Source organism: Chiloscyllium plagiosum, unplaced genomic scaffold (assembly GCF_004010195.1).
Source record: "Chiloscyllium plagiosum isolate BGI_BamShark_2017 unplaced genomic scaffold, ASM401019v2 scaf_67, whole genome shotgun sequence".
Lineage (NCBI taxonomy): Eukaryota > Metazoa > Chordata > Chondrichthyes > Orectolobiformes > Hemiscylliidae > Chiloscyllium > Chiloscyllium plagiosum.
Window position 1 is genome coordinate 27,583 of NW_025215212.1, and position 21,095 is coordinate 48,677.

The window sequence follows — 21,095 nt, forward strand, 5'->3', positions numbered from 1 at the left end:
TGTTCCAGCAATAAAGTTTCAACTCTGAAGAGAACCGTAAGCAAGAGGAGAATGGAAAGGGTTGCCTCAAGAACTGATCGCCTTCACACAATCAACAAAAGGGCAACACAGGATTAATGATTAATGTACACCCCAGTCCAACACCGGCATCTCCGAATCAGCATTAATGAATCAGACCTTCTCCCGGGTAGTTACTCATGGGCAAGCAATGGTGGCCTCATCAGTGACACTGATATCCCACAGACAAATCAAGAAAGGGAGTGAGAAGAAAATCTGATAAAAAGGAAAAGAACACAGGAGGGGAAGGGGAGAACTTTCCGGACAGGCTCCAGTTTCTAATTATTCTGCAGACGAAGGGAAAGCTGGGTATTGTGTGACAAATATTCTGCTCTGGCTCTCAAAGTAGAAATGAAATAAGGTCTGAAAGACAGAGAAATAAATAAGGGAAAACAGGGACACAATGATCAAAAACGTAAGGTAATGTATGTGCAAGGTCCTGAGGAAGGGTTATACCCAAAACATTGATTTCTCTCCCTCCTGACGCTGCCTGCCTTGCTGTGTTCCCTCTCCCTCCTGATGCTGCCTGCCTTGCTGTGTTCCCTCTCCCTCCTGATACTGCCTGTCTTGCTGTGTTCCCCTCCCTCCTGATGCTGCCTGCCTTGCTGTGTTCCTCTCTCTCCTGATACTGCCTGCCTTGCTGTGTTCCCCAGCCTCCTGCTTGTCAATGGAAAGCAGTTTGAAGTGGTGTTCGGCAGCACTGTGTTGGGAGCCCTGCTGGCATTTTCTCTACATTAGTAAATTGGATTTGAATGCGCGGTCACATTGTGCAGCTGACACAGGGACCGGCTGTGCAGTGTATAGTGTAGGGGATAGCTGTAAACTCCACAATGACACAGATGGGTTGGTGGAGTGGGCAGGAAAGTGGCACATGGAGTTCAACTCTGATAAGTGCGAGGTAATGCATTTAGGGAGGTGAGGCAGTAGAAAGGGACACACAATATACTGAGAGGGGGAGCTGAACTGAGAGGTCTTGGAGTACACGTTCCTAAAGGTAGCAGTCCAGGTGGATAAGGTTTAAAGGAAGCTTGGAGAATGTTCTCCTCCATTGGCAGTGCGATAGAATACAAAAGGAAAGATATAATGATGAAACTGTGTAAGACACTGGTGAGGCCACAACTGGAGGATTGTGTGCACTTCTGGTCACCATCTTACAGGAAGGATGGAATTGCTGTGGGGAGAGTGTGGGGAAGATTGACCAGAATGTTGCCAGGGCTGGAGAATTGTAGCTACGAGGGGAGATTGGAGAGGGTGGGCTTGTTTCCATTGGAACAGAGAAGGCTGAGGGGTGAGGTGTACAGAATAGTGAGGGACAGAGCTGGAGTAGACAGGGGGACCCTGTTTCCCCTGGTAGAGAGTTCATAAACCAGGGATCATAGATCCAAGCCAAGTGGCAGAAAGGTTAGAGAGAACATGAGGAAAAGGTTTTTCCACAGAAGATGGTGACCATAAGACATCGGTGCCGAAATTAGGCCATTCAGCCCATCGAGCCTGCTCCACCATTCAATCAGGGCTGATACGTTTCTCAACCCCATTCTCCCACTTTCTCCCTTTATCCCTTGACAATGAAGAGCCTAGCTATCTCCGTGTTAAATAGACTCAGTGACCTGGCCTCCACAGCCTTCTGTGGCAGTGAATTCCACAGTTTCATCACTCACTGGCTGAGGACATTTCTCCTTATCTCTGATCTAAAAGGGTCTTCCCTTTACTCTCAGCCTGCACCCTCGGGTCCTCGTCTCTCTGACCAATGGCAGCATCTTCCCAACATCCACTCTGTCCAGGCCATTCAATACTCTGTCAGTTTCAATTCGATCCCCCCTCATCCTTCTAAACTCTATCGCGTGTAAAACCCAGAGTCCTGAAACGTTCCTTATATGGGTGTCTGGAATTCACTGCCTGAGTTTATGGTGGAGGCAGACACCCTGAACTCTTTTAAAAAGCACCTGGATCTGCACCTTCAGTGCTGGAAGCTGCAGGGCGATGGGCCGTGTGCAGGAAGATGGGATTGGAAAAGGCATCTGGGTGTCTCTGGGTCAGCATGGACAAGATGGGCTGAATGGCCCTTTCCGTGCTGTACCATTTCTATGGTTCTGAGAAGCTGGCTGATCCGTGGCCTCAGACATACCAGCAAAACATAAGATGATTACAAATCTGACTTGCTTGCTGAGACAGTGGCTGAGAGGAAGCCTGATAGAGGCCTACACAGTTATGAGAGGCATAGACAGGGTTGAAGACAGAGGCTTTTTTCCAGGGTGGAAGTTTCAATTACAAGGGATCACAGGTTAGAGGGGGATAGTTTAAGGGAGATGTATGAGGGAAGTTTTTCACCCAGAGAGTGGTAGGAGCCTGGAACACAGTGCCAGAAGAGGTGGTGGAAGCAGGTACACTGGTGACATTTAAGAGCCATCTGGATGGTTACATGAATCAGGAGGCAACAGAGGGATACAGACCGAATAAGGGCAGAAGGTTTTTTTTAGTTAGGGCATGATGATCGGCACAGGCTGGGAGGGCCGAAGGGCCTGTTCCTGTGCTGTACTTCTGTTTTGTTCTTTGTTCATTCAAAGAGGAATGGGGAAGAGAGAAAATATTGAGACATTAATGATCCCTGAACACATCCCTGAACAGTATGGGCAATTTAGCATGGCTAATTCACCGAAACCTGCACATTTTTGGACTGTGGGAGGAAACCCACACTGACACAAGGAAAAATGCTAGTATCTATCAATTCCAAAAGAGTTATGCTGGATTTGAAACATTAAATGTGTTTCGCTGTCCACAGGCTAGACTTGTTGAGTTTCTCCAGCATAGTTTTTATTTTGGATTTCCAGCATCCTCAATATTTCACTTTTGTTATGCTCATACCTGTTACTAGGAAGAGGGTGAGTGAGCACGTGCAAAGGTGTAATCCAATTGGGTCAGCTCCTCATACTGTCCCCACCTAATTATCCGAAAGGAGTTCAGTCTTTTAGTTGCTGTTAATGGAGGAGTTCACTGGACAGCAAGTATGTGAATTTTAAAAGCACTTTTGATAATGAATTGTAGACAAGGGATTGGAAATCTTGAACCACATACAGAAAACATCTAAATGTGGTGTGAGGTTACTGGTCTCTTCATTGGGAAACCGGGTACTGCCAGGGGCATTGGGCACTATTTCAGAAAGTTGTACCATCAGTTATAGCTGACTCTTCATGGAATCCCTACAGTGTGGAAACAGGCCCTTCAGTCCAACAAGTCCACACTGACCCTACAAAAAGTAACCCACCCAGACGCATTCCCCTACCCTATTACTCCACATTTACCCCTGACTAATGCACCTAACCTACACATCCCTGATTGCTACAATTTAGCATGGCCAATTCACCTAAACTGCACACTTTTGGATTGTGGGAGGAAACTGGAGCACTTGGAGGAAACCCACGCAGACACTGGGAGAATGTGCAAACTCCACACAGTCACCCGAGGTGGGTAACGAACCCGGGTACCTGTGAGGCAGTGGTGCTAACCACTGAGCCACTACGCCACCAGCTCTTCAACCTGTATCACAAAATCACTTCATCCTCACACTAAAATTGTGTCTTTCAGATTCCAGGATGAGATCAATCTGCGGACAGAGGCTGAGAACAACTTAAATGCGTTCAGACAGGTAAAGATCCGTGTGTAACAGTGACTGATTATCTGGGTCTCCACATCTGTAATGGGGGTGAAAGAGTGCACCAGTAAAGGGATGTTCAGAATAGGATGAATTAAAATAGCAGAGGAATGAACTGGTGTTTAGGAATAGTTCACTTAAGGTCAAGGGCAAAGACAGAGTAAGTGTCCAGGGTCACTTTATTGTGACTAGATGGGCAGGACCAAGGGCACTTTAGTGAAAACTCCTCCATTTAGAACTGCTTTAAGACTCATCAATGGAAGAGAATTTGAGTAGTTTCTAGAAGAGGTGAATGATCCTAACCAACAGATCTTCCAACCCACGCTCTAGCCAAGTCATATCCAAAGAGGAGCTCAACTCCTCCTGCCATCAACTGAGGTTAAATCGTCATCGGAGAGACATTCTGTGAAATACTCCTTCCCAGTGACTGGGAGGAGCTTTAGTGCAGGGTGAAGCCAGGAGGCATTTGATCTTTGGCTATTCACAGCCAAGGAAGAAACAGGTCCATTGGAAAACTGGGGCAGCGAGACTGTCTTTAGTGGAGTCTAGTTGCCTCGTCTAAATGGCTAGACTCTGTAAAGGCGCTTTCCTTTTGCAGCCAGAGTCCCGTTGTCATGTCTAATGGTTTGCCCACACTCAGCTGAGAGTCCAGTTGATGGTAAAATGTTTTTCCAGTGGTCTTCATTCACATTCTTTCAGGTAAGTATTCCTGGGTGAGGCGTTGCAGACAGATTGTCTCCATGTCACTGGCTGTAGAGGTTTGGCGATGCTAATGTTCAGCGATCTTTTACATCATTTCCTGAAACGCAAACCATGAAAGTTAATGGTCGAGTGGATACCGAAAGGCTCCGGCCTGAAATGTCGATTCTCCTGCTGCTCGGATGCTGCCTGACCTGCTGTGCTTTTCCAGCACCACACTGACTCTCCAGCAGGCAGAGGGTGGGAACAGTAAAATGCTCTGAAATTGCAGGGCTCAATGTTAGAAGATTACCTTCCAGTCCTAGGCACATTGTAAAGTTTCAGGATGATGAAGGGTGTGGAGGGTGACTGAACAAGTTCACACTTTTGATATTAACATTCAGTAGCAGCGATTCCTGGGTTTTCATTTTCAAACCCCTCTGAGGTCCATCTTCATCTCTCTTCAGAAACCTCTCTTCACCTGTGCAATCTTCTCTGAGACCTTCCTGTGCTGAAACTCCTCTCCAGCATCCTTCACTTACTATATCATCAGTGAAGACAGTGGGAAGCCCACTGAGGTGCACATCCTGTGTGGAGCTTTGAGCACTCACTGAAAGATCACTCAGTGATGTTTCTAACTCTGCTGTCCTCTCCTCTCCCCTTCCTTCCTCAAGGACGTCGATGAAGCTGCTTTGATACGGATTGACCTGGAGCGGAAAATTGAATCCCTGCAGGATGAGATTGACTTCCTAAAGAAGGTCCATGATGAGGTAAGGGCTTCTCAACTGTGGTTGGGAATGGCATCAAGTGACTGGATTCTGGCCACAGCGATAGGGCTCCTGCTCACTTGCCCCATCAGGCCATTTACTGGGTCGGAATGTCAGGGGTCGGGAGGTCGGGGGCCTCTTTACAGTGGTGAAAACTCTCAATAATGAAACCCCAGGATTAGCTACATGACTATAGGGAAGCCAAGGTCTCAGAGACACTTGGGCAGAAAGTAGTGCAGGTGCTGGAAATCCTCCGCGAGTATCTGTAGAGGGAGGACCGCAAGAAAGCTGGCAGGTTTCACTGATACTGTCAGAACAGGGAAGGCTGGGAGAGACAGGGATTACAGGAACAGGGAAGGCTAGGGGAGACAGGGATTACAGGAACAGGGAAGAGTTGCAGATGCAGGGATTACAGGAACAGGGAAGATTTGGAGACATAGGGATTACAAGTCTGGCATGAAAAGGAGAGGACAGAATAAAAGAGAAGCTCTGAGTCTGGGAGGCAGATGGAAGAGATTTCCTGATGATAGGGACAATGGAACAAACGGTGACAATAACTGAACATGCAAAGGAGCAAAAGGTGTATCTGAGGAATCTGTTTATCTCCGAATCCTCAAGCGTTCTTTGGCCAAGTGAGACATGCTCCCATTCTTATCTATCTAATGCTAGCCAGGGCTTCACTTGCAATGGGCTGTCTGTAATCCTACAGCCTGCCCTTTCCAGCTCACCTTGGTCCCTTCCCATTTTACCTGCTGTCCGAAGGGCTGGGGAATGGGGTGGGGCTTGGTATTTCTGGGTATGAGGAGGGACCAGAGCCCCTCAGCATCGGAGGTGGGAGAGGGCACTGTGTCCCTGAGCACAGAGCACGGAACTGACTGCTGTTTCCATCACACAGGAAATGCGGGAGCTGCAGGATCAGTTACAGATGCAGCAGGTCCATGTCGATGTGGATGTATCCAAGCCGGATCTCACTGCTGCCCTGAAGGATATCCGCATTCAGTACGAGTCTGTTGCTAGCAAGAACCTGCAGGAGGCTGAGGAGTGGTACAAGTCTAAGGTGATAGTAACCACAAAGATTGGCCCTGGCTTTCAAAGGAAGGCTGCATTGTGTTTATAACAAAAAACTCTGCATAACCTTGGCACAATCCAAAAGGCTCTACAATCTTGAAAAGTAGCCCCTGTTATAACGGGGCAAGTGTGGCACACTGGTCATTTCACTCGGCTAGCAATTTAGAATCCCAGGTTCATGTTCCAGGACATTGGTTCAAATCCCACTTGACAGACAGTAACATTTGAATTCAATAGAAAATATAGAATTATACAAAAAAATACTAGCCTAAAGAAGACCACGCAGACACTTCTGATTGTTTTAAGAACACTCCTGGTTTAATCATTCCATTTTGGGAATGAAATCTGCCATCGTTACCTGGTCTGGCCCAAGTGTGAGTCCAGACCCACAGCAATGTGGTTGACTCTTAAATGCCTTCTGGGTAATTAGGGAGGGGCAATAAATATTAGCCTAGCCAGAGACGCTCACATGTGCACAGCAAGATTCCAGAAACACCAATGAGGTAAATAACTACATTGTGTCTGTTTGGATTAGATATCAGCCAGGACACCAGGCACAACTCTCCTGTTCCTCTTCCCAAATCAGTAACACGGGAATTTTTGTATCCCCCTGAGATAGCAGGTTTACCTTTTATTTAGCATCAGATTTGTGAATCACCTGAAAGTGGCACATCAAACAATGCAGCACTCCCTCGGTACTGCCCTCAAGTCACTGCCTCACTAATGCGTGCCAGTCCACGGAGAGGGATTGGAATTCCTGACTCTCCCGCTTAAAGGAAACAGAGGCATAGAACCGTGGCACCATGACTGGCTGTGGGGCAGATAGTGGTTTGATGCTCCCTTGACCCTCCCCCCAAGGAGTTTCAGCTGAGATTGGTACCTTGACCTTTAACCTACTGCCACTAAGTATAATACTATCAATCTGTTGCTCTGCTAGTGCTGAAGGTCTTTAAAATCCACTCTACCTCAACCAGCAGAGGGAGATAGATGATAATTTCTCAGTGTGTCCCGAATCAAACAGAAATTGAACGTGAGGGTGGGCTGGATGATGATGTGTTCAGGGGTATTGGAGTGTATTCGAGGACACAAGGCCCTCAGATTGCTCAGAGATTTGGCCTGGTTGACCACTCTCCCCGTCTCTCACTCACTGTCATGCCCCTAACACTGCCCGACTGTGTTTAGTTCTCAGATCTGACCGATGCAGCATCTCGGCAGGCAGAAACCCTGCGCCAGGCCAAGCAGGAGATGAATGATTACCGAAGGCAGATCCAATCCCTCACATGTGACCTGGAGGGCCTGAAAGGAACGGTGAGTTCTCACTACAAACCCTCGAACAGGAACATCTCTCCAGGGTAAACGGGAGAAGGCAGAGAAAGTCGAAGCAAAATAGGCGCAGCGCTCTTTTAGCTGAGTGGATTATTTGTCTTTGTTGGAGAGCCTCGTACCTTTGGCCATTTAAGGAGGTTATTTTAAGGAGGTTATTTTGGCCATTTTAGAGAAACTTAGGCTAGTGGGAAGGGAGAGAAGAATTTTATGATATTACAGTCACTAGGGAGATGGACCTGAACAAACTGATGGAGCTGTGAGCTGAATGAGATTCTGGCTCCAAGTTAACTTTACTCTTGAGACTTGAGAGAGGTTGGTAATGCGATACTAGATGCATTGGGGTTAATTTTCCAAAGATCCCTCAATTCAGGAAAGCAGACTGGAAAGTAGTAAATATAGCCCCTCCATTCAAGTCAGAAAACCAGAAACTACAGGCCACTTAGTTCAGTCTTGGGCATGGGGAAGGTCTTCAATTTGACCATTTAAATAAGTAACAGCTGGACATTTAGAGACATTTAAATTAATGGGTAGATTCAACATGGTTTTGTTAAGAGAATTCATGTTCAACCAATTTATTAGGCTTTTTTGAAGGAGTAAAATGTGCTGTGGATAAAGGGAAACCCGTTGATATACTAGACTTGGATTTCAAGAAGGCATTAGGTAAGGAGCTACTTTGAAGACTGTTGGGAAAATAACAATTTGTGATGTAAAGGATAAAGTATTATCATGAGCAAAGTTTGGCTGGAAACAGAAAACAGAGTATAAAAGACTTTCTTTGATTGACAAGAGGTAATGTGTAAAATCCCACAGGGGTCTGTGCTGCAGCATCAATATTTTATAATCTACCCCAATGTCTCAGATAGAAAGATATAAACCAGGAGCAGAAGTTAGCCATTTGGCCATTCAAGCACCACCATTCAGTGGCTAATGGCTGATCCTCTATCTCAATATCATATTTCTGCTTTCTCCTCATACTGTCTGAAATCTAAAAGCTCATCACTCTCTTGCATTAGTGACTTGGTCTCCACAACGTGGTGTTCCATAGGTTCGATCTCTGCAGCATGGTGAATGCTTTCTTCATGTAGATTCTAAACCCCCAACCCCACATCCTTAGACTCTGTCCCCAGTTTTATCTCCCCAGTCAGGGAAAACATCCTCAGCACATCCAGCCATGGTGAAACATTATACATTTCAATCAGATCCCCTCTTATCCTTCAAAGGCCTGGAGAATGCAGAATGAGGCACGGTAGCTAAATTCACAGGCCTTACAAAGATAGAAAGGGGAAATATGATGTGAGAAAGACTTGAGGATCTTGTTGATGGATATATGTACATTATATGAGTAAGCAAAAATCTTGCAGATGGAACATACCACAGAAATTTGTAAAGTTGTTTACTTTGACAGGAAGAATGATAAAGCAGAGTATTAGTGAAACAAAAGGACTGCAGAATTCTCCGATGCAGTAGGGTTTGGTGTCCTAGTGAATTACTTAGAAAACATTGGTGTGCAGGTACAGCAAGTAACCCGGAGAGCTAATAGGGTGCTGTCCATGAATACAAGAGGATTAAACATAAAGCAAGGATGTTATTCTTAAATTGCACAGGCCATTGGTGAGTCAACATCTCAACACTGTGGACATTTATAGTTTCCTTGTTTTATGGCGGATGTAAATGTATTGGAGGCAATTCAGAGGTGGGTCACTAGATTGATACCTCGAATGGATGGGTTGACTTATGAGGAGATGTTGGACAAACTGGGCTTGTTTGATGGGAATATTATAGAGGGAGCTTTACAGGGTTGTACCTCCAATCATGACATTGAACATGGTTTCATTCAATTTAAAGTTTGAATATAATTGCCGTACAATTATTCTGAAACATCCACACAGCTCAGTTTGTTATGTATCGGAAATCTTTCAATCTAAGGATCATGGAATAGGATGTCCTTCAGTCGTAGGTTCTATATAATCTCAGCATATAGGTTTGGGGCACTTGACTTGGAAATGATGTGGGCCACAGATAAAGCTATGCAGGCACCTGCAACACTGCTTGGGTGTCACTGCATAGGTTTATCTGTGGCCCACATCATTTCCAAGACAAGTGCCCCAAAGCTTTATGCTGAGATTATATAGAACCTACGACTGAAAGGACATCCTATTCCTGTCATTGAGGTAGTGGTCCATAGGCTGTGTTATGGACCAAACCACATTCCGTTAAAATACAATAAGAAGTTAGCCTAGACCCTCACTTTTTCGTAATTTAAAGGCAAGTGTCAGGTGTTGCATTCTGGATACAATTCGATTGGTCAAACAAACAGTCTTAAAGCAAAACAGGCTTTATTCATACTCTATAGTTTAAATACAACAGAAGGAAAAAAGAAATTGGATTAACTTCCCTCTATTATAGAGTCATAGAGTCATAGAGATGTACAGCACAGGAACAGACCCTTCGGTCCAACCCGTCCATGCCGACCAGATATCCCAACCAAACCTAGTCCCACCTGCCAGCACCCGGCCCATATCCCTTCAAACTCTTCCTATTTATATACCCATCCACTTCCTTCACAGCTCATTCCATACGTGTACCACCCTCTGGAAAGCTTAACAAATTATTTAACTACTGAACAGTAACTGTTCCAATATTGTAATATCCAGACACATATCCTTGGCAAAAAGCCAATTCAGTAAACTAGTTTGTCTCACAGGCAATCCTTCAGTCCAGGAGGAAGACCATCAAGATAACTCTCTGTGTGTGAGAGAGAGAGAGAGTGAGAGCGAGACAGTAGCAGGGAGAGATGTACTGCAGCTTCCAAACCCAGCTTTAAGACCCAAGCAAGAACTCCAGCTGAGAAACTAAAAATCCTGACCCCGACCAGTCAGGCTGCTTCTATTGTTCCAACTTTAATTTAAAAAGGCCCCAGGCCTCACAAGTTGCTTGCTTTATTGGATTTTAAATAGACAGCTCAGTATCTCTCTCATAAAACCTCTATTTTTTAAAAAAAACAGGACTAAACACCGCTCTAAAAACCACAGTATCTGTGCATCTGGTATTGTCAATCTCAGAATTGACGGTTCCAGGCTTGCCCCTTGGAATGTAGCTGACAGCACTGTGCAGATCACAAGGCCCAGTGTTTGCTTACCAGTCCATGTTGTTCTCAACCAGCAGCATAAACAGCATTTGAACTTCTAGATTAGGGATGGAGGGTTACCAGGGTTCCCATTCATGGCAAATACACATCCTTGGGCACAGCAGGGAGTTCAGTTAAATTTGCATGTGATCCCATATTCTCAGTTAAATATCTCATCAGCTCTCACTTGTGTCAATTCAGTGGCTGGGGAGTAGTCTTTTGCTTAGGTTTCTGAGGAACTGTGACTTTCTGAAACGAGTGGGAGGGTGGTGGGAGTTAATTCATTAAAATATTGTCAAAACGTCAGCTCAAAAGTTGGGACCTGAGTGTTAATTGATTCCATTTGGTGAGATAGAAATCAACATTAGTCTTTTATTTGTTGTTAGAGTTTATTGACATCCTCAGTCACACCCTTCTCATCCCAGTCCCAGTGTCAAAGCTGCTGCTTATTAATATGTGCTCATAAAATAGCCAAGCCCTGTCTCACCTCATCTTAATATAGACATTGACAAATCTTCAGAATGAGATTGAGCAGACATTAACATTAGGATTTGCTGAGTTTGTTGACACAGCCCCAGGTGTGATACCTGACCCTGGTGAAGCTCCTATCTCTGTTCTCTGACAGAATGAGTCTCTGGAACGTCAATTGCGTGAGATGGAGGAACGTTTCAATTTTGAAACAAGTAATTACCAGGACACAGTTAGCCAGTTGGAGAGCGGTATCCAGAATCTGAAGGAGGAGATGGCCCGGCACCTGCAGGCTTACCAAGACTTGCTCAACGTCAAGCTGGCCCTGGACATTGAGATTGCCACCTACAGGAAGCTGCTGGAAGGAGAGGAGAACAGGTAAGAGCTGCCTGGCACCAGGTTTTACCAAACCACAGACCTCATCAATGGCCAACTGAGCCAAAATCAGACTGTCCATCCCTGCCTCACCCTCTCTCAGCTAGTTAGTGCTGGTGCTAACCTTACTCTCCCCAACCCCTCGGTATCAGGGTCACCGTGGGCGGCACGGTGGCACAGTGGTTATCACTGCTGCCTCACAGCGCCAGAGACCCGGGTTCAATTCCCGACTCAGGCGACTGACTGTGTGGAGTTTGCACATTCTCCCCGTGTCTGCGTGGGTTTCCTCCGGGTGCTCCGGTTTCCTCCCACAGTCCAAAGATGTGCGGGTCAGGTGAATTGGCCATACTAAATTGCCCATAGTGTTAGGTTAAAGGGGTAAATGTAATGGTATGGGTGGGTGGCGGGTCGGTGTGGACTTGTTGGGCCGAAGGGCCTGTTTCCACACTGTAAGTAATCTAATCTAATCTAATCTAAACACGCTGATCCATGAACGTGACATCATTATGGGAACTCATTAATCCTTCAAATGCCTCAACCACTGCCATCTCACTCTGTATTTGTCCTAGGAGTGTTTGTTTTGATGGGAGAGTGCAGAGGGACATTTAGTCTATATATATCTTGCTATATCTATCTTGAGAGAGTTTGGGGACAGTGACTAGATTAGATTAAATTCCCTGCAGTACAGAAACAGGCCCTTTGGCCTGACCAGTCCACACCAATCTTCCGAAGAGTAACCCACCCAGACCCATTCCTGTACTCCCTACTAATGCGCCTATCACTATGGACAATTTAGCGTGGCCAATTCACCTGACCTGCACATCTTTGGACTATGGGAGGAAAGGGAAATCCTGAAGAAGGGCTTATGCCCGAAACGTCGATTCTCCTGTTCCTTGGATGCTGCCTGACTTTTCCAGCAACACATTTTCAGCTCTGATCTCCAGCATCTGCAGACCTCACTTTCTCCTTGTGTGGGAGAAAACCGGAGTACCCAGAGAATGTGCAAACTCCACACAGACAGTCGCCCGTGGCTGGAATCGAACCTGCGTCCCTGGCACTGTAGTTAGTTTAAACAATTATAGGGAGCACTATTCTCAAATCTAATCCCATGCTGTCACTATCCTGGCAGTATTAATGGGGACCAGGTCAGGAGAATTTTAAGCTCTGGTTTAAAGAGTAGAGAAAGTATCACTTTCAGTTTAAAAGAGTAAAGGGAACTTTACTCTCAGCTTAAAGTTGTAGAAGGAACTTTACTCTGAATCTAACGTCGTGCTGTAACTGTCCTGGGGAGTGTTTGATGGAGACAGTGTAGAGGGAGCTTTACTCTGTATCTAACCCTGTGCTGTCCCTGTCCTGGGGAGTGTTTGATGGGGACAGTGTAGAGGGAGCTTTACTCTGTATCTAACCTCATGCTGTCCCTGTCCTTGGGAGTGTTTGATGGAGATAGTGTAGAGGGAGCTTTACTCTGTATCTAACCCCGTGCTGTTCCTGTCCTTGGGAGTGTTTGATGGAGATAGTGTAGAGGGAGTTTTACTCTGTATCTAACCCTGTGCTGTAACTGTCCTGGGAGAGTTTGATGGAGACAGTGTAGAGGGAGCTTTACTCTATATCTAACCCCGTGCTGTCCCTGTCCTTGGGAGTGTTTGATGGAGATAGTGTAGAGGGAGCTTTATTCTGTATCTAACCCCATGCTGTCCCTGTCCTTGGGAGTGTTTGATGGAGATAGTGTAGAGGGAGCTTTACTCTGTATCTAACCCCATGCTGTCCCTGTCCTTGGGAGAGTTTGATGGAGATAGTGTAGAGGGAGCTTTACTCTGTATCTAACCCTGTGCTGTAACTGTCCTTGGAAGTGTTTGATGGATATAGTGTAGAGCGAGCTTTACTCTGTATCTAACCCTGTGCTGTCCCTGTCCTTGGGAGTGTTTGATGGAGATAGTGTAGAGGGAGCTTTACTCTGTATCTAACCCCATGCTGTAACTGTCCTGGGAGTGTTTGATGGAGATAGTGTAGAGGGAACTTTACTCTGTATCTAACCCTGTGCTGTGCCTGTCCTTGGGAGTGTTTGATGGAGATAGTGTAGAGCGAGCTTTACTCTGTATCTAACCCTGTGCTGTGCCTGTCCTTGGGAGTGTTTGATGGAGACAGTATTGAAGGAGCTTTACTCTGTATCTACCCTTTGCTGTATCTGATAAAAGCTCCTGCATCCCTGACCCTTAATCATGAGCATCATTGCTGTGCTCCAACTCAATCCCATGCTGTCAGTAACCACAGGAAAGATGGCTGTCTGTATAGAATGAGCTCTGAGAGCAATGACAGAGATTCTCCTTGGGTCTGATAATAGCTGTCTGTTTGTTTACAGGATTTCAATGCCTGTTCAGAGCTTCTCATCTCTGCAAATCAGAGGTAAGTGTGGACACCACAATATTACTTCCATTTTTATAGCACCTTCCACAGAGTAAAACTTTCTCAACAGGTTTGACAGGAGCATTATCAAATGAAAATCTGGCACCCAGCCACATAAGGAGCAGTCTACACTGGTGACTGAAGGGTGAGGAGAGGCGCGGGTATGAAGGGAAGTTCCACACTTGCTCCCTGGTAACTAAAGGCTTAGTCACCAATGGTGGAATCCTTACAATCATCAATCCTGAAGAGATTTGAATTGGAGGAGTGCAACTATCTGCAAGATTTGGGGTGTTAGAGAAGGTTAGAGAGAGAGCAGTGCCAGACGGATTTGAAATTCAAGAAGAATACTAAAACTAAAAGGCCTTGCTGAATCAGGAATGGACGTAAACCAATGAGCACCAGGGAAGTGGGGGAGCAGAACTTAATGGAAATTATGACAAATATCAAATTTTTTGTGTTGGTATTTAGCAGGATGTGTAAAGTTCAGCAAGATTTCATGCAAAACAGAAATGTGCACGTGCACATTTCCCTGTTTGAATGTGTCTGTGTGTTAGGCTTAAGTGGATAAAAAGCACAATGTCATTTTTAATGCATTACGTTCCTTCTCTGTCGAGTGAGTGAGAGGCACAGCTGTTTCAATGGTTTCTCTCTAAAAGCATAAACCATAAACTTTTAACTTCAGCAGTAACTCCATTACATATGCAAACTTCTGTATTAAGTTAGCAAGGACCTCTCCTGGAAACGCTTGCTCACTAAGGTAAGTCTTTCAATATGGTGGCTGGTTTCTTCATTGTGTAGGCTGTCATCCTATATCAGGGAAAACCTCTTATTTACATAACCTTCACCTGAGCTAGCGGTCTTGGAATCTGCTTCAGTGTTCCCAGCCTGCACGGTTCCTGTGGGAATTTGGAGATAGTGAGGACTGCAGATGCTGGAGAGTCAGAGTAGATAGAGTGCACAGCAGGTCAAGCAGCATCCAAGGAGCAGGAGACATTTCAGGCAGGACCCTGAAGGATTACGACGAGAGATTTGCTCTGCTTTTTCATTCCCGAGATCATTTGTAAACCCTGAGTTGCAGTAATCGTTGATCCTTTCTGTGTTGGTCACAACAAAACTCCGGATCTTATAAAGGGGCTGGCTGCTTTCCAACATGATCGTCACTTTTCAGAAATATTTTATCTTTTGGCTTGAGCACTGGAGACCTGAACTTCGTGTTTAACTCTTGCCTTCACTCTCATTTGATCCTTCAGTTGCACGCATGAGGAGCTCAGGGAAATGTGTGCACCTGGAAAGTGTGAAGATGAACGTAGCTGGAAACTTGCCAGTGACAGAGTGAGGAGTCACTCTAACTGTGATAGAGCTCCTTCTTCCAAGGTGACTTTGTCAGTTCTTTCTGGCCAAATCACTGTTATCATGGTACCCTCCAATCTCTCAATCTCTCCACTTGCCTTTTAGCTCCAGAATTTTCTAAAATAAGATTAAGGTTAGATTACTTACAGTGTGGAAACAGGCCCTTCGGCCCAACAAGTCCACACCGACTCTCCAAAGAGCAACCCGTGCAGACCCATTCCCCTACACCTAACACTACGGGCAATTTAGCATGGCCAATTCACCGAACCTGCACATTTTTTGGACTGTGGGAGGAAACCGGAGCAAACCCACACAGACACGGGGAGAATGTGCAAACTCCACACAGTCAGATGCCTGAGGCGGGAATTGAACCCAGGTCTCTGGCGCTGTGAGGCAGCAGTGCTAACCACTGTGCTACCACAATTTGATTTGTCAATGAGTAAAACTCAGGTTGTTCATAAATCTATTGAATTCTGAGGTGGTCAATGGGAAGTATTGTCACTTATCACTATTTGAGTGACTCAAAACAAGCGAACATGAGATGGCTGCTTTTGTTGACCTAACATCTAATTACTTGTTTAGTGTTGTGAGGGTTTCTGCCTGTTCCATCCTTACAGACAGTGAGTTCCAGATTCCTATCACATCCCTTCTAAATGTCCTGCCCCTGACCTTAAACTATGCCCCACATCATTGATCCCTCCATCAGGAGGGCAGGTTTTCTCCTGTTTACTCTGTCTCTGCCCCTCATTATTTTATCCATTCTCCTCAATCTCCTCTATTCAAGGTAAACAGTCCCAGTCTGTCCAAACTCTCTTCATTACTGAAACTCTCCAGCCCGGGCAACATCCTGGTAAATCCNNNCTGGTAAATCACCCCCCCCCCCCCCCCCTCCCCGCAGTCCAATCACATCCCTCCCATTGTGTGGATTCCAGAACTGCAAACAGTGCGGCCTAACTAATATTTTATACAGTTCCAGCATCAACTTCCGGCTCTTAAACTCCAATCGTCAACTAAAAAAGGCAAATATAGCACGTACCTTCTTAATCACTTTACCCATTTGTCCTGATGACTTAAGGAACTGCTGTACATACACACCAAGGACCTTCTGATCCTTGGTCCTTCCCAGGGTCTACTACTTATCGTGTATTCCCTTGCCTTGTCTGTCCTTTAGTGAGGAGGATAGCTTTATATCACCCTGACAACTTTTGTATCGCCTCTAAACTTACTGATCAACCCTCCTATGTTCAACTCTGAACCATTGATATAAACCACAAACAGAAAGGTCCCTGACTCTGACTCCTGTGGGACCCCCTTGACATAGGCTTCTAGTTGGAAAAACACCACTCAACCACCACCCTCTGCTTCCTGCCACTCAGCCAATTGTGGATCCAATTTGCCAAATTTCCCAGGATCCCATGGACTCTTACCTTTGCTGTCAATCTCCCACATGGGACCTCTTGAAAAGTCTTGTTGAAGTCCAAGTATATTATATCAAAGGGATCACCTTCATCTATACACCTGGTCACCGCTCTGAAAGATTCCAATGAACGGGTCAGATATAACCTCGCCTTAACCAAACCATGCTGACTGTTCTTGCTTAATCCCTGCTTCTCCAAATGCAGATTCATTCTGTCCCTCAGAATTGCCTCCAATAGTTTCCCCACCACCGAGGTTAGACTGAGCGGCCTGTAGTTTTTGTTTATCTCATGCTCCTTTCTTGAATAACGGTTCCACATTGTCTGTCCTTCAGTCCTCCAACACTTCTCCTGTGTCAAGGGAAGAATGGAACATTTTTGCAGGTGCCTCTGCTATCTTCTTCCTTTGCCTCACTCTGGGATACCCTAACCTGGGATACCCTCACTTTGGGATACCCTCACTTTGGGATACCCTAACCTGGGATACCCTCACTCTGGGATACCCTAACCTGGGATACCCTAACCTGGGATACCCTTACTTTGGGATACCCTAACCTGGGATACCCTAACCTGGGATACCCTCACTTTGGGATACCCTAACCTGGGATACCCTAACCTGGGATACTCTCACTTTTGGATACCCTAACCTGGGATACCCTCACTTTGGGATACCCTAACCTGGGATACTCTAACCTGGGATACTCTAACCTGGGATACCCTAACCTGGGATACCATCACTTTGGGATACCCTAACCTGGGATACCCTAACCTGGGATACTCTAACCTGGGATACCCTAACCTAGGATACTCTAACCTGAGATAACCTAACCTGGGATACTCTAACCTGGGATACCCTAACCTGGGATACTCTCACTTTGGGATACCCTAACCTGGGATACCCTCACTTTGGGATACCCTAACCTGGGATACCCTAACCTGGGATACTCTAACCTGAGATAACCTAACCTGGGATACATTTCATCCAGCTCTTACCTACTTTTAAGCCTGTCAGGCCACTCAGAACGTCCTCGCTGTCTATGCTAACTTTCTTAATTAAATCACAGACCTTCTCCCTGATGTCTATACCAATATCATCCCTCTCACAAGTGAACACCAACACAAATTATTCCTTTAGAAACCATCCACATCCTTTGCTCCAAGTGCAAATTACCACTGAGCTCCTTAAAGGGCCCCATTCTTTCCCTTGTTATCCTTTTGCCCTTAATGTAACTATAAAACAACTCGGGATTTTCCTTTTATTTTACATGCCAGTATCCTTTCATATCCCCTTTTAGGCCTCCTGATCTTCCTTTTAAGTTCCTTGCGTACATTCTGTACTCCTACAGAGCGTCTGCTATTTTACAGCCTGTTAATTTAATACAGTCAACTCCCACTTGGCAGCAGCTTCTTGTTGTAAGTAGTTTAGCAACGTCAGGATTGATGTAAATACACGATGTGATTCCGACTGCCTAAATGCTGAAGATCTGCAGAGTTTGAAATATCTTCAATTATCCACAGATCAAGTGGTATCCCTTCATCACTGAACACATAGTCAAAGGATTAAATTCTATTTTAATTGAACAAGGAACTGTCTGTGTTCAAGATGTGATTATAGTCTCTAAGCCAGGGTCGGCACGTGTGTAGATGTGCCTTGAGTTAACTTGCAGGGTGACCACAGATGAGAGTGGTGTCCTGCCTGCCATTAGTCCTTGAAGTGCAGACTGAGTCATGAACTGAAATATCTCAGATGCTGAACTGGTCCCAAAGTCTTTTGTAAGGGGGAGAAACAAAGAAGTTAAGTGTGAGTGGAGAAAGCTGTAACATGTCTCGATTCATCTGCAAGATAACCTCTCCAGATGTCCGTGTTCAATGTCATTCACTCTGTTTGTGAATATCTCTGAACTGTTGGTGTTTCTGGATTCCAATCTGTTTCACGCTCCTCAGTTTCTTGATGACGTGCATGGGTGAACTCCAGGGGTGGGGCTCTCCCCAACTTTCTCAAAAATGTCCAGACCAAGTAAACACTAAAGACTCTTCTCTGTCAAGTTCCTGATTTGGAATGTATTCGTTGTGGTCGGTGCATGACTGGGATCACTGAAAGTCTCAACTATCAGAGGTTGTTGGGACTAAATCTTGGAATTCCCTTCCCAAGAGCATTGCGGGTTTATCTACAGCAGTTCTGGAAGGCAGCTCAGCACTAGCTTTTGCTGGGCAACTAGGGATGGGTAATAAATGCTGTCCAAGCCAGCGATATCCACATCCCTCAAGTGAATGAATAAAGCACCTGGGATTTGCATGTAACATTTCTCACTATGCTAATATTAATGAAGCGATCAGTGTCTAATTTGTGAGTGTTTGTTTGTGTAGAAATCACTTACGTGACTACAATACTGAACAGTTCTGTTGCTATGTGGCACACTCTCCAGTTACAATCCCTGAATGTAACATTTGTTCTAGTGTCTTTGAATGGAACCTGTGCTTAAAAAGTGCCAAGAATTTTCAGTGGCTTGTCACTACTGCGAGGGTAAAATTTTAGATTCATCAGAAAATGGGTAATCCTGAGGTTTGTTCAGGATCCGGACATTTAATAGCGTGCACAGTGATTGCTGCTCTGCTCTCTACCATTTCCCGCCAGGACAGAACTGCTGCCTCACAGCACCAGAGACCCGGGTTCAATTCCCGCCTCAGGCAACTGACTGTGTGGAGTTTGCATGTTCTCCCCATGTCTGCGTGGGTTTCCTCCGGGTGCTCTGGTTTCCTCCCACAGTCCAAAGATGTGCAGGGTCAGGTGAATTGGCCATGCTAAATTGCCCGTGTAATGTAATCTAATCTAATCTAATTTCCCACAGGGAAGTCATCATCTGTCCTGCCCATCCCGCATTCCGCCCATACACCCTCACCCTGACAGCATTCAACACCTCATCTCATCAATGATTGCCCCTCAAAAGTGTTCTTTAGCCCTTCCCCTTCCACCCCTCCCAACTACTCCCCCAAGGTTCATTCTAAAGGGTGAGTTGGAAGAGTGGACATGAGTTTTGGGGATTGTCAGGCCATTAGGAGGGAGGTGCGGAAGTAACCCAGGGGCATCAGGGGCTGGTGGGACAAGGAGATGTGTAGGTGCCCAGGGGATCAGCCCAGTGGGTGTTGGGTCCAGAGGACATGTAGTGTGGGGGGTACTGGTCTGGAGGGAGGTCAGGGTGTCAGGCCAACTGTGAGGGGAGCGGAGTGTTGACAGACAGTCTTGTATCTGGGGGAGTCAGTTCCAAAGGGGTCTGGAGTGGGGGGATTGTTGGGACAAGTGTGCTGGGTACCAGTGATCTCAGATGTGTAAGGGATCAGGAGGGGGCTACTTTAATAGCTATCCAAGAGTTACTAGGTTCTTAATCCTCAACATTTTCCGGATCACTTTTCAGCTTCTGTGAAATGGAACCCCACTGCATTCCCCCTCTACCTGCCACCAAATACCTTGACTTCAATGGATTATTTCAGACAGCTGCAGATGCAGGGGAGCTGCCCATGGGAAAATCCAATTCCAATTGGAGGTCCACTGAAGATGTTACCTAGCAGGGGGATGAAACATCTGGAAAAGAACCTTCCAGCTCAGCGAGCAAACCTACACCCAGAATTCAATTCTCTGGGCAATTGCACCCACAAATCAACTCTCACATGGTCCTGATTCACTGCTCTACCCCAATGATTCTCTGGCCGTCAGAACATCCAGGCCGTTTCCTATCTTTAGGATCCTTTTTGCATCATGGGACCACATTAGCTGCATTCCAGTCCCCTGGGACCCTGCCTGAGCTCAGAAAGGATTTGAAAGTTAATATCAAGGCCCTATAATCTCCTCCCTTGCTTCCCGCAGCAGCCTGGCGTATATCTCATTTGGACCTGTGAAGTTATCCACTTTAAACCCCACTAATACATCTTCATACTGATGTAAATTCTCATCGATTCCTCTTGCTCTGTACACATTACCACTTAAGTCCATAATGGGCCCTATTCCTTCCCCAGTTATTCTCTTGCCTCTAACTGACTTATAAAGCACCTTTAGATTGTCCTTAGTGTTAACTACCAATGTTTTTCATGGACTCTTGACGCTCTCCTGTTCTTTGTAAGTCTCCCTCCCATTCAATGCTCCATCAGGCCATCCACTGTTCTGAACCCTCGGTAACTGCCGTAATCTTCTTTCATTTTCCCTTATCATACATCCCTTGACATTCAAAGTTTTCTGGACTTGGTCCTTTGCACCATTATAGGAATTTATTCACCATGCACTCACACACATACACACACATACACACAGACACACACAGACACACACACATACATGCAGACACACACACACATACACACACAGACACACACACAGACAGACACACACTCACAGACACACACATACACTCAGACATGCA

At 45.7% G+C, this 21,095-nt stretch overlaps 1 protein-coding gene across 1 annotated transcript in view; it reads left to right on the forward strand.

The window, feature by feature from the left end:
• Nucleotides 1-460: 460 nt before the first annotated feature.
• Nucleotides 461-21,095, forward strand: part of LOC122548213 (glial fibrillary acidic protein-like) — a 26,063-nt gene continuing 5,428 nt past the window's right edge. The window contains exons 1-7 of the mRNA XM_043686758.1: nt 461-477; nt 3,640-3,700; nt 5,059-5,154; nt 6,047-6,208; nt 7,402-7,527; nt 11,298-11,518; nt 13,875-13,918. Of these exons, the coding sequence (XP_043542693.1) occupies nt 461-477; nt 3,640-3,700; nt 5,059-5,154; nt 6,047-6,208; nt 7,402-7,527; nt 11,298-11,518; nt 13,875-13,918 (727 nt within the window). The remainder of the gene's footprint in view (nt 478-3,639; nt 3,701-5,058; nt 5,155-6,046; nt 6,209-7,401; nt 7,528-11,297; nt 11,519-13,874; nt 13,919-21,095) is intronic.